At 36.3% G+C, this 14,396-nt stretch overlaps 1 protein-coding gene across 1 annotated transcript in view; it reads left to right on the top strand.

Moving 5' to 3' along the window:
- LOC127654722 (insulin-like growth factor-binding protein 2-B) overlaps positions 1–9,372 on the top strand; it is a 39,209-nt gene extending 29,837 nt beyond the window's left edge. The window contains exons 3-4 of the mRNA XM_052142020.1: positions 1,289–1,429; positions 4,049–9,372. Of these exons, the coding sequence (XP_051997980.1) occupies positions 1,289–1,429; positions 4,049–4,207 (300 nt within the window). The 3' untranslated portion in view covers positions 4,208–9,372. The remainder of the gene's footprint in view (positions 1–1,288; positions 1,430–4,048) is intronic.
- The last annotated feature ends 5,024 nt before the right edge of the window (positions 9,373–14,396 follow it).

Below are 14,396 nucleotides of genomic sequence, written 5' to 3'. Positions count from 1 at the left end.
TCACGTCAACTAACTGGCTCATATAACACATATAAATTATCTTTTGCCACCACCTGCTGGCTAACTTATGTAATGTCAAAAACAAAAGACAAACCATAGCACTTAACACATCTGCACTGCCCTTAAACTTTAGTTTAGAATGACAAGAACACAAGCGGAGTGAGACACACATAGTGAAGCGTCGTTGTGCTGATGGTGTGAGACCATCAGTGCTCATGGAACGTCTCTCGTCTAATCACGAAACGATATGTTGTATCGTTTCGTGAGGCTTCTGCATCGTATCTTAAAATGTGTGTATCGTTACATGCCTAATGTCCATGTAGTTTTTTAATTAAGATTTAATGTTCATCAATTTATTTATGGAGCACAATAAAAACATCAATAGTTGACCACTGTGCTGTACAAACATAATAAAAGAAATATCACAAAAATACATCACATAAATACATTTCCAAAATACATCAATACAGCTATGTTGTACAAACCTTAATGTAAGATAAAGAGGTACTTCAAAGCACATATATAAGTTTACACCTTTGGAGTTTTTAACTTAAAAAATTCTCTAAGGGATTTTAGGAAACTATTCCACAGTTTAGGGCAGGCAATGGCAAAAGCCGACTTCAATCTAGACCTAGGAACCATCAATAATCTCTGATCAGATGACCTTAGACGTCTAACAGATGTATTTGCTCTCAGAAGGTCAGAGAGATAATCCAGTGCCAGTCCATTCAAGGCTTTAAAATCATAAAGTAGGATTTTAAAATCAATGTAATGTAAACTTTATAAGATTGATTAAGTATATTTGTCAAGTCTTTTAGCTTGTCATATTTTTATTTCTTTTATAATTTATTTTTGCCATTATTAATAATCTTTTAGCCTTTGGTACAAGTTGTTCCACTGTGTGACAAATGCATTTTTAAAAGTACAAATAATTTGTGTAGTCTCTAAGTTAATGTGAGGTCATTAAACTGCATTCATGATAATTATGAATAAATAAGTAAAATGTTGTTTAAAATGATTGTAAATTGAGTAAAACAGATTATAAATGTATCAATTTACTACCGTATGCTTTTTTCTTTTTTCATTTACATTTATGGATACAATATTTACCCTGTATAATTATCAGGTTAACAATATCACAGATTAAGGGATTCAAAGTGCTCTTGAAAAAGGATATCTTGTAAAACAATGGAAGGAATATTCATTTTTACAGACCAGGTATGCACATCAATTCAAACTCTCTCTTGTTCGTGTGCGTGTGCGTGTGTTCGTGTGTGTGGTCTTCCAGAGCCAGTGTCAGCAAGAACTGGATCGCGTCTTAGAGGAGATCTCCAGAATGAGTTTCCATGACAACAAGGGACCACTGGAGAATCTTTATGACCTGAAGTTTCCTAACTGTGACAAGATGGGACAGTACAACCTGAAGCAGGTGAATGACTAAACAGCCAATACTTACCTCTTGGGTCTCCAAAGCAAAAAACAAAATGCTATTGAACGCACACATTATAAGCTAAAATGTGTGATTTTTTTTTTTTAACAAACCCTCTATCATCAGAATAAATACACACATCACCGTTAAAATAAACAAAACTGAGAACTCCATTAATTCTCCTTGGCAGTAAAAGAGCAACCTCTGACAAATAAAGATTTCCCCAGGTTTCACAATAATGAAATAACATTTCTGTGTCCTGAGATCTTGGCATCTGAGACAAGGCAAAACTGGGAAAATTTGTCCTGGAGAAGAAAAACAGTATGTTGTTTTGAAAAACCCTGTTCCCAGGGCTTAAAACACTGTAACTCAGCACACTTAATTGTGTTGTAATCATCGTGTTCCTCTTATAATTACTCTAACTGTCAGTTTTTGTTCTTTCTCATTGGGGGACAAAATTGAAAATCTGTTTTTTGCCTATTTTGGGTCTCCGCGTCAGCGCATTGTCCAGTTCAATTATGACTGCATTTTGGGAGTGCTCAGTAGGGGTCAATGAGGCATCCCAATGATGCGGGAGGGCTGTTTTGAGGCAGCTATCCTCGGCCAAGAGCCGAAACTGGGGAAGCTACTTTGAAACTGTAGCTTGCCAAGCTACAAGTTACTCATTATCTTAAGTAGTTAAACAGACATATTACTCTTTTGAAAAAGTAGTAGTACGCTTTGAACAAAAAGTAGCTAAGTACATTGAAGCTAATTAAGAAGGCAATATATTTTTTAAATATGTAACTATCTGATGATATTTTTAATTAAATCAGAGCCATATATTTTGGCAAAAATACTAAAAACTAATGAACTATACAGTGTACTATTCACGTAACACAGTCAGCAGCATTGGGCCCACTTTATATTAGGTATCTTTAACTACTATGTACTTAAGCATCTAACACAGTGTACTTATTATGTACATGATGTACTTAGATTTTAACATCTGTAGTTACACTGTTAACCCTAACCCTAACTCTACCCCTAAACCTACCTGCACATCATCCTCAGTAGATGTGAATATTGTGAGAATTTTGCAGAACAGCATGTAGTTACACTTTAAAACATGTATTGTTCTACATGTGCCTATATGGCCAATATACACATGAAACCTGTTAAATTGCAGTAAAATTGCCAGTTTGCCTTTTATGGTAAATGTACCACAACTGCAGTTCTTACATTCCACACTTTTTCAGTTTTGTTACCATTCACACATCTGCACCAAAATGCTGTTAAACTCTGATGTAATTGGCTGGAAATTACCTTTAAACAGCTGTGCTGGAAATGTAAACTAAAAATGATAATAATAATAATAATAATAAATATATATATATATATATATGTTATATTTACGGTAAAATACCGGTAGCTATGGTTGCCAGACATTTACAGTAAAAAATACAGTGACCAGATTTTTGGCTTTACGGGATGTAATTATGATGCCTGTATTTTTTACGAGTCACTTCTGTTTATATTATATATACATAATTATTATTTAATTTTTTTCTTCACAAAAAATAATTATTGCTCAATGGGGCGGCTTTAACTGTTTATGAGATGGATAGCCTGAGGGAAATAACTGTTCCTGTATATTATAAAATATAACATTGAACACCCCAATGTACATAACTTATATTAAAAATAAGAAGAAACATATTTATTTTTACCATTATTTAAATGGTGAAATCATACATTTTACATATAGAAAAAAATATTTCACTGTAAAATTGCAAGTATTGTCTTGTTAAAAATATTAATATTGTTTTATAAAAAAATGTTTTGCTATGTTATAAGAATATTCCGGGTTCAATACAAGTTAAGCTCAATCAACAGCATTTGTGGCATAATGGTGATAACTAAAAAAAATTCATTTCTACTCGTCCATCCTTGTCCAAGCAAAAAATCGGGGTTACAGTGAGGCACTTAAAATGAAAGGGTTTGTTGACATTTCTTCGTAATGGCAGTGAAGGTGTAACATTAGCTATAACTTCACACAGAAAAGGCTAGCAAGTGATTTTATCACACTAAAATCATGTTATGTGATTTTAATGATCATATTTTTTGTCTTGTGGTTATACTTTTGATTTTTGTTTTTTTTAAAGAAAAGCTTTTGTGGCAATAAATATTATGCCACAAATGCTATAGATTTAGCTTAACTTTTATTGAACCTGGAATATTCCTTTTAAGGTAACTACCCATTAACCAATTCATGTTTTATCCTGTAGCATTTTTACATTCTATTACCGACATTGTTTAGTTTGAAAACATGGCGAGGTACGACTTGTATCTGAACATATACAGTCTGTAATGTTGTTGTTTTATTTTTTCTGACTAATGTTTACATTTATGCAGTTGCCAAAGACACCCTGACCTGCTATTGCTAGCATCATTTGGCAGAGATGCTATCTGCAACTAAAAAGTCATGTTTACGTAATGTTTGCATTAAGTAATTGTGTCATTTCCGTCAGAACTTTGTTCTTATTTTACCTGTCCAGACCTTGTATATGTTCAAACTGTTAATCTTATGACTTTGTTCACACATAGCATCAAAAAGGAAATCCTTCTCTTGTGTTCCAGTGCCACATGTCCACCCATGGACAGAGGGGCGAGTGTTGGTGTGTCAACCCTTACACTGGTAAACAGATAGCCTCATCCCCTAAAGTGAGGGGGGACCCCAACTGCAGCCAGTACTTCAGTGGTCCAGAGCTGGAGCCGCCGACCACCCAGCAGAAATAGACGCACCCTCGCATCAGAGGATACGCCCGGGTCGCAAACGAAGAGAGCGAGTGGAAGAGCAGTGTGCATGTGTGTTATTGTGTGTGTGTGTGTGTGTGTGTGTGTGTGTGTGTGTGTGTGTGTGTGTGTGTGTGTGTGTGTGTGTGTGTGTTTTCCAAATAGTATCATCTGTATTGTCAATAGCAGTGTGGAACGAGTCACATGCCAGCAAAGACAAGTCAAGGACAGGTTGTTTAAGCTCCCAGCTCTTAAATCCAGATAACTTTGCACTAAATTTAACTTTGAGCAATTGTTTTTTTTCTGCCTATATTTAGGCTCCGTGCCTTTCCTTCTTGTGACTGAATCTGGTAGTAATGATATTTCAGGGTGTCTCTTATACAGCGTGCGCAGCTGTTCGTTGAGATGACGTTTCCATTATCCATTTAGTCTCCCTTTTGTTTATGGAGACCCCATAAAAATGGTACTCAGTCTCTTGTCGCCAGAAACAAAACAACACCAAGTAGAGACGCACAAACAGAAGCAACTTGACATTGATTTACACTTGATTTCCAAATTCTGGAATGATTTTCTTTGGCCCAAAAAAATTAATTCTGATGTGTTGATGGAGAAAGTGGAGCTGTTTCTCAGTGGCAAGAAATATGAGAGTATTTATGCAAAGGAGGGAGGACGTTACCCATAGGGGAAAAAATCACAAAGGACATCTCTTCAATATCTCAGTTATTTCTTTATTTCTCCTAGACGTCATTAGCTATGTTTCCATCCAAGTTGTGAATTTAATATATGCGAAAAAAACATTATATTGCAAAAACAATGTGCGAATAAAGCTCCGTTTCCATCCCATGTGTTCAAAAGAAGAAAATAGTCACTTCTGTAGAAATGGTAGCCACTGTGACTCCTATTCCTAAAAATACGGTTTAGAGCACGTTGACAAAACACTCTAGAAGATTGTGTCTCATATCTGGGAACGACAGTGCATCACACAGTTCTGGGAGCACTATGTGTGTGCTTTGCTCCTTCCTCATGGCTTTGCCATGTTATTCTATAATATATTTGTCAAAAGTTTCAATAAACCTGCTATTTGGCAAAGTTCAAGTTTGTATTCAACTTAAATACTCTGCAAATTATTTGCAGGCTTTGGATTTTTAGGACACCGTTATTTCAGGATGACCAGAGGAACATTTCAGATGCAATGATTGGTCCACTGGGTAGTCCAGTTATGAATGAGTTATTCAGTCACATGACTTTTTTTGATACGCATCTCATATTCCTAATAGATTCAGTAGTAGTTTATTCAGAAAACGTGTTTACATCATAGTTTATGCGCATTTCTTCTTATTGAATGAAACATTTATCCACCTCAAGCAAGTGTATACGTTTTTATGCGCACTTTGGAGACTTTATTCGCATCTTGGTGTTTCCATCCAGCTGTTTTGTACGATATCCCAAAATGTGCATACAAATATGTGGATGGAATCCCAGCTAATGAGATTAAAGGGAGAACAAAGTGAGATGCTTGCTAAATTCTCCAGCTTTTCAGATTTGTCTAATGTGAAAAGACCCAAGTAATGTGTCTCCTCTATGTAGAGCTTCAGAAGGATCTCAAAAGTGTTTTAGACTGTGCTCAGATTTGCCAAGAAACCGTCTATAATTAAATGAGACCGGGATTTCAATATGAACTCAAATATTTCTCATCAAATTTTTCTAAACCATGAATGATCTGAGCCATGCTAACACATTAATTGCATAGCTCGATACTCTCACTCGGTCAACAATTGTCTCATTTGAATACATTTTATTCCAAAGGCATTTAGGAGAAACATCTCAGACAAAGTTGATACTTCAAAGGAATAGTGGATTGACTAGGAAAAAATTTCAATACATGATGTTTCAAACCTGTTTGACTTTCGTTCCTTTGTAGAGCACAAAAGGAGATGTTAGCAACATGTTAGGGACTGACAGCCTCACTCACCATTCACATTCATTGTATGGAAAAAAAAAAGATGCAATGAAAGCGAATGGTGACTGACAATGTTAATCCCTAACATTAGGATTAACCTCTCCATTTGTGCTCAATGGAAGAAATAAAGTCTGGTTTGGTACAACATGAGGGTGTTTAAATAATGGTGAATTGTCATTTTTGCGGGCTAAATTATTCTCCTAACAGAACAACCAACATTTTGAGCAATAAAATGTTCTTCTTGGTTGTTAGCAGTTCACCTCTGCTATCTCTCTTTGCCTCTAAACCATGTGATAGAATAAAGATGGTGCGTGTGTGTGCGTGTGTGTGTGTGTGTGTAGAGTGGGGATCAGCGTTTACTAATGACGTGCTGACAGAGGGCTAGATTAGGACATAGGGCTGACATTGACAAATGTGATATAAAGTGGGTTAAGAGCCTATAAATAAACACAAGTTTGCCTGCAGTGCCAGTGGGCTTTGCCTCACTTTGCTGCTTCAGATTTCCCGGGGGTGTTGGGGGTTGGTGAGGGGGATTTTACCTGACGGAAGGGTTGAATGGGGTAGGATGAAGAGCCCTGTCAAGGAATGCCAAGTAGTACATAGGTTTAGTGTGCTTGTTTAACTTCGACAGCAAATATATGCAAAGGGTTGTTCAGCAGGAATAAGGCTCTTTCCTGTAATAGGGTACACATTGTTGTAGGTTTTTTTAAGCAATAAAGGCAGTTTCTAACAATTAAAATCCTACAACTGTGTCATAATTTTGACATAATCTGTTCAAATATTTTTAATTAACTAATTTTAATAACCAAATGTGTATTGTGTCGCACATTTTGTGCACAACCCTGTAACCGCATGATTCTTCACTCTTAATAAAAATGGAACATTCCATAAAATTCAGACACCCAGGAAGTAACATCATTTGGTTCCTTTCTACAACATGATGGTTGGAGAAGTAGGAAATAAATTATCGAAATAAACATTTATCATTAACTATAAACCAACATTTGGTCCCAAACTAGCAAGCCTCTTCTGAGTGATGGCATCATTTAGGCTAAATAAACAACCCTGTTACTTGCAGCACTGTAACCAATTCTGATGTCTTATAGTTATATATACTGTATATCCACCTTTTTCCTGGGGGTCTTACTGGGGAAACGAATGTGGGTGGGACTTCCGTCGGAAGTTATTCTATAGCATTCCTTATCTCTGGCTGCAGTCATTTTAGATCCTGTTTACAGCCGGTAATAAGATACGTTTCGGATGATTCGATCACAAATGGTCAGTGCTAAATATAGTTGTAAACGGGGTGCAAAATGTTTTGTGATTGGATCACAAAAACACATACAGATGTAGTCAAAAACCACATTACATTTGAGGTTTAAAATGCTATCCTGATGCATCCTGGATGGCAGCGAAGCACCACATCTCACCAGTCAACAAAAAGGTAAACAAATGTTAAAAGTTGTGTGTGTATTTAAAAGGAAATAACCGTCCGATCAGAAAACCTGAAAAAGCGATTATATAGCCTTTGAAGAGAACTTCACGGCTCTTCCTCAGTGTGTCTCTTTGATTTGAACATGCAGTGTGACAAGATGACAAGCACACACATCTAACGCTGAACTAACACAGGTACTCCACTAAAACAACCAATCATTTTGCTAAAAATGTTGAATTTGTGCTTTGATTATATCTCAACTGAAATCTGGGAGAAACAGTGAGCCAGTTTTGTTCGCACTTTCTTTTTCTTGATAACTTTTTTGCAGTTTATTATAGTTCAGTAACACACTGATATAGTTAAGATGTATGTCCTCACAAAATCATACAAAGCTTTCCTCAAAATCCCAACACAGCAACGAATTAATGAATGGACATACTATATATATATTTGGTAACAGGATTGAATGGAAATTAAAGCAGCTCATATAATATTTACTTTAACCTCATGAGGTGGACCATCAGCATTTTCTAAAGGTTAAGAATCTCCTGTCAATGACCCTTTGTTGTAAAAAAAAACAAAACACAAAAACAACCCTGTACCCTATTCATGGAAGGTGTCATTATGAATGGCAGCCATAACATTCCTTGGCCATACTTTTCATTCAGCCTTTAACATAATATTCCTATCTCTCTCTCTCTCTCTCTCGCTCTCCCCCTGTATGCATTGAATTAAACAGCTCAATACCGAAATAGAAGTTGATTAAGCTTTAGCATTGATCCTAATGTGTTTGACAGTGTTCAGCTCCAGCCCTCCATCCCAGTGTTTGCTTTTATGGGTTACTCTTTAAGATATATTATTAACATATTAACCTTCAGTAACTCTCACAGTATTACCACATAGCTTTCATGTATTTTCGTTATTTAGTTAGCATGTCATGTTAACTACTGCTACAGACAGGCTTTCCACAATCACACAGCATAATGTGTGTGATTCTGGTGCCTCATGGATGGATTTTCTGAGACACAGCCTGCAAGTTTTATGTTTTGTTTCCAAAATAGATTGCTGCCTGCCCTCCGGTGGTACAGTAAATTTTACAGTAGCTCAAGTTTGGCCTAGTTTGAAAACAGTGCGAAACCAATCCCTGTGGTTTTCGGGCATATTGATTTGCCAGAGTGGTTCTAATGCGATGGAAGTGTTCACGTATGAGTGTGTGTTTGTGTGTATATGTGTGAGTGTTTCATTGCTGTGCCATGCCTGAAGCCAGAGGGACAGTGGGAAGGATTGCTCACCATCTGGTGCCGTGTAAAACTGTCAGAGTCGGTCTCCGCGTTTGGAGAGTCTCAAACAAATGACGGGGAATTTCTTGAGCAAATCCAAACACCATGTGCCATGCCAACGTCTCACATGCCTGTTTTCCCCCGTAATTCATTGCGTGTCCAGTGTGTCAGGAGGTGCGGCAGTATTAAATAACGTACATTTCTCAAACAATTCTAAACACAGCATGCTCCTTGTGTCCTCTGTCATGCGAATGGGTCATGGACTGAATTTTCTGTACAACTGCAATGGAAAAAGCCAAAAATGCATGTGAAAATAGACATTGGTTTTAAATCCTTGTAATAAAATCCAGCATGATTAAATGTATTGCCTTTCAAACCTGTGACTAATTTTTTGGGAATTTTATGATTTGTTTTTTTATATGTTTGGTTATATGTTGTCTCATTAATGTTTTCCATTAATCCCAAGATCATCCGGAGAATTTTTATAAGTAGTTATTAAATGGATGTCCTCTTTTCAGAGTTCCACGTTCATGGAAAACCTGGAAAAATCTTGTAAAGTTTTTATAGTGAATATATGCTTTACTAGTTAAACTCAGCTGTACCTTATTTCTTTGGATAGAAATGCTCTTTCTGAGTGCAATTTCTATTAATTGGGTCTTAATAATTCTTATCCAGTAAACATGAGCAACTTGGAAAGTCATGGAAATCATTGGTTAAAGGTGTAGGAAAGTCTTAGATAAGACCATAAATGCATAATTTGCCACCTTTGGCACCATCTGGCCAGATTATCCCAATGCAAACTTTAAAAGAACGCCTGGGCATTCCAACAAATAGGGGATGGCTGGCAGTAGAATCAAGATCATTGTCTCTACACCATTTTTTTTATTATTTTGTCTGAATACATTTTGGGCCTTTTCTTATTGAGAAAATGTACCTTGGCAAAGCACATAGTTCCTGTTCTGTTCTGTCTACAGAAGAGTTTATATGTAAGTGATCCACCTTTAGCTTCCCCTGGTGGTGTTTATCTGCTTTAATTACATCTGTGTTGGCAATCTTTCCTAAAATGAAATCAGAATGTGAGCGAATCTCAAGAATATTATTCTCTCATAGCAGAGAACAATGTCACGCCTCATGCAGAGACCAGCAGGGGATGGAACTCTAAACTCTTAATCATTGTGTTCTCAGGCAAAAGAGTGGTGTGGAGAGCCACATGTTGTGATAAGACGCTGCCTTCTATAGTTGTTCAACTAATTACACGATAAAAGGGACATGAGTGCTTTGAAGTCTAAAACGCAGTTGTCAGTTTCTTTGAAGGCAATAGTAATTGTAATGTTCACTGCCCCACAAATCAAATCCCCAACATGTGTTCCTCTCTGGGTCTGCTCACCTCCCCATCCAAATGCTCACTGCCCAGCCACAGACAAAGTAGGACCGTCCTGATCCATCACATCTGGATTTCGTAAATCTTGGTTATCCCAGGAAGAACTTCACCTATCTGTCCGCCTTAGTGATAGCCTTGAGGCTATGGACAACTACTTAAGTCTCGTCAAACCCCCACCTCTATGCCCAGCTTTATAGCAAGGGACTCGTGATGCATTACCCCAACAACCCTCTAGTTCTCTGAGTATGCATCTATTTAAAACTTAAGCCTCAACTTTCACATAGTATGCGCAAGCGATAAATATTTTTTAGGCTCCCAAACCTTCACACTGCCTTCTTGAGATATTTGTGCATTACTGAGAACAAAACTATAAATTGATTTATCAACACAATCTCTTGTTTTATGGGCTTTTAGTGAGCAACATACAATTTATAGCTCACTTTAAAGCTTAAAAAAGGCCCCAATAGTATCATAAATGTAGTCTGTACAACCGATATGACATATTCCAAGTCGCCTGAAGACATACGATAGTTGCGATAGAAACAACCCGAAATGTAAGACTTTTTTAGGTTTAAAGTCTTGACATCCATTGTGCGTACATAAGCGCTACGAGATAAGCTTGTTCATTGTGGCTTATATGTTCACAGAGAACTTAAAACTGTAAGCTAAACTGTAAACGCATGGGCTTCTCACATAACGCTTATGAATGCGCAACGAACGTCAATAATTTAGACTGCTTTTATGATCATTTGAGGTCCATTTTTAACCCTCTTGTTATGCTTCGGTCATTTTTGACTCATTTAAGAGTTAAAATCAGTGAAAAACTCATCTTAATCTTGGTCGAAATGCCTTTGCATTCTTCACAACAATTAATAAATGAGTAAAATATGTTTTTAATATTTTGTTTTTACATTTTATGATACTTGTTTGTATTTATGCAATGTCAGAGTGTTTTGGGTGATTACTATAGTGTCGCTAGGGTGTTGCTATGTGGATATTAGGGCACTACTAAATGGTTGCTTAGTGGCCCAGGTCAAAAGAGACCACCCCCATGTCTCTGAGCTCCTGGGTATGGTTGCACCAGCTTAAGGTATAGCTTAAGTTTGGGTGTAAATTTAAACTAAGGGCTTAGTAACTACTAGTTAGTTTGTATCTAAGTAGTTGCTTCATTCATTGCACCACCTGTTCTTAATGCAAGACTTAGCTAGTAGTTTTTAAACACTCTGTTAAGCAATGTGTCGTCACATAATGTGGTGTTTACCTTTATTAATCCAATTAGCAGCCTTCGAATTTGTTAATAGAACTGTTGAAAAGCCATGCATTTCAGTTTGAGCTTGTCAAGGTTAATGTTCAACGCATTTTAACTTTCATAACTGTTAACAGCAATAAATTAAGTTTCAATTGAAATATGATAAGTTTAAAATAATTAAATATATTAAATAGAGGCCTATAAATAAATATGTAAATAATATTCAGCTACTATATCTGACTATTCCAACTGCTACTACTGATCAGAGGTTTCCGTAAATATTTAGTTTACACGTAGGGTTATGTTTCACCTAAGTTTAATGGTGCAACGCTCAAATTCTTAGTGCAGAAACTGTAACTTACTGCCCATTTTTTGCCACAACTAGGCTAAGTTTTAATTTACGCACTGGTGTTGCAACCGGCCCCTGACAACTAGATATGTAGGTAGACATTTAGAATATATTCTGTAATAAAAATGTTTTTTAAAATTTGAAGAAAAAAAAATATTTGTTAAAGGAAAATCATAAAATACTCCCGAGACCAGAGCATTTTCCATTTCCCTTTTTGATTTTTTTAACTTAGCTTTAGCACCTAATAAAAAAGCCCATTGATTTGGATTGTTTACAGTATAATAAAATATACATATATAATTGATGTCCACTTATGTGGACAGTGGAACTAAGTTGTGCAATTTTAAATAATACCAAGCTATAAAAATTCTGATTTTGTTGAGGACAGTTGTTCGTTTCCGGGAGTGTTAATTATTCATGTTTTTGAGGTGTTATAGACATTTAATCAGTAATTACCGTAATTAATTCTGATTCAAAGTGATGGTCAGCATCATCCAATCACTACTAACCATGTTAAAATATAATTATACATTATAAATTCTGAATCTACTGATTATCATGGTCCCATGTCTGCCAAACATGTTGAGTGGTCCAGACATCATCTGCAGCCTGAAACTGAACTTTTGCTCAGATTTTGGGAGTGAATGCTGCATAGAGACCTATTGGATGCTCCCTATTTAGTGAACAGTTTAACCTCCAGTGTGCTGTCTGTCTGCACCGGTCTCAGACCAGTTCGAAATGCACCTTATCTTCAGACTAACTCAATATAAAGCCTCTGAAAGCAACATTTTTCAGCTTTTGTTTGAATGCCCTGATTCTCAGTGTGATAATGCACAATAAATATGGGATATGTGTTTACTAATGTTAATAAATAGAACCGTATTGTAGAGTGAAAATAAAATACAACATAACAAAATGTGTATTAAAATGAAGCAAAATGACCCACAGATGTGTCAATGTTGAAAGTTAGCCTACTAAGTAACTAACATGCTTTGTCAACTTTTGAGGGAATAATGTTCCAAAATCCACAGATGTGGACATTGTTTATCACTCAGCACACTGACATGTGAAAAATGAATGAATTTTTTAAAGTGGCATATCAAACTAAATTAGAGATGCTACTCTTTACATCCAAACAGGTTTCAATGGAAAACATAGAGGTTTCTTACCAGAGGCACTTTTGTTGGCTTTGTGCCTGTAGAAGCACTTCACGGAAATCAGCGTCATGTTGTTGTGTCACGTGACTCGATGTGCCAGAAGTTTAACCCTTAAATGACAGTCTAGAATCTTATGAATAGTATTTAGTTGGTTTAAATTAATTTAAACTATGTGTTGCATAAAATGAGACCATTATACAGCGTCCACACATGTGGATGCTTGGTAGCACGATGTGTCACTCTTTCCATTGTAAAAAGGCTTGTTTTGCACACACAAGCTATGTCAATGTTTATATTTATAATCAAAAGGAAGTTGCTGTATATCTACTGTACTCTACTGGGTCTTTTTTTTTTTTTTACCCAAACAAAATGGTTGTTTGTAATTGGTTAAGCTTTCAAATGAAGCACTATCCACTGCCATTGTATTGAAAAGACATCTGCTAAATTCATTAAAACATCTTCTGTGTTCGGCGTTAGAAAAAAAGTTATATGGGTTTGAAACAACATGATGGTGAATATAAACAGTTCAAAGTCAGCAATTTGGGGTTCGGGATCTGTTCCGGATAAATGAATTACCATTTGATAGGAAATGTGTTTTTCCCTCCTCATGTAGATTAGATTTCATGATAATTAAGTTTGTACTTTTGTGTTGCAGTTATGCACGAGCCTTATGCACTTATTTTAACAACTTTTGCCTCTTTGGCTTGTGCACAAGTTGAGTCCCAGCAGCTTGGTCATGCAATGTTCAACTAACTTGCCCTGGAGCTTTAAGTGATAAAAGTGGAGATTTCCACCACATGGCTCCATTTAATCTATCTGTACCATTGATTTCCTCGCTTATTTGAATGGAGAGTTGGTCCCTTGTGCCAGTCAGAGATCCCCCTTGAAGTTGGGGCTCTTGGTAAATGACTTTCTTGTTCCTGAGCAATCTCTTTGACTTCTGTTGAAAACCAGGTGCCTTGCCTCTGGTTAGAGTTTAAACGCAGTAAGTCTTCACCCAAAATGTATCCTGTAATGTTCAGTTCCCTTGGGCTTCTCTGTTTATCCTGATATATCAATAAAGACAATTGAATTAGCAAGCAGATGACCAATGTGTGTGTGCATGTGTCACATCTTTCTGGCACATTAATGGATGTGTGTAGTGCAATCGAAAAAGGAATGTAAAAATATTTAAGACACTTCCCTCTGTTATTCTGTTAAACAAATGCTTTTACAGTTATGCACTTACAATGGAAGGAAACCGGGCCAGTGTTCTGGAGGTCTTAAAAGCAAAAATGTAAAGCTTGATTTTTTTTGTACTGCACTTGCATGCAGTAAAAACTGTTATTATTTAAGCTGTTAAGTAAAAATCAAAAATCATAAATCTTGAGATGGGACTATT

The sequence above is a fragment of the Xyrauchen texanus genome, chromosome 14, assembly GCF_025860055.1.
Source record: "Xyrauchen texanus isolate HMW12.3.18 chromosome 14, RBS_HiC_50CHRs, whole genome shotgun sequence".
Lineage (NCBI taxonomy): Eukaryota > Metazoa > Chordata > Actinopteri > Cypriniformes > Catostomidae > Xyrauchen > Xyrauchen texanus.
The sequence above is the reverse complement of the archived record's forward strand: the minus strand, read 5'-3'. Positions and strand labels throughout refer to the sequence as shown.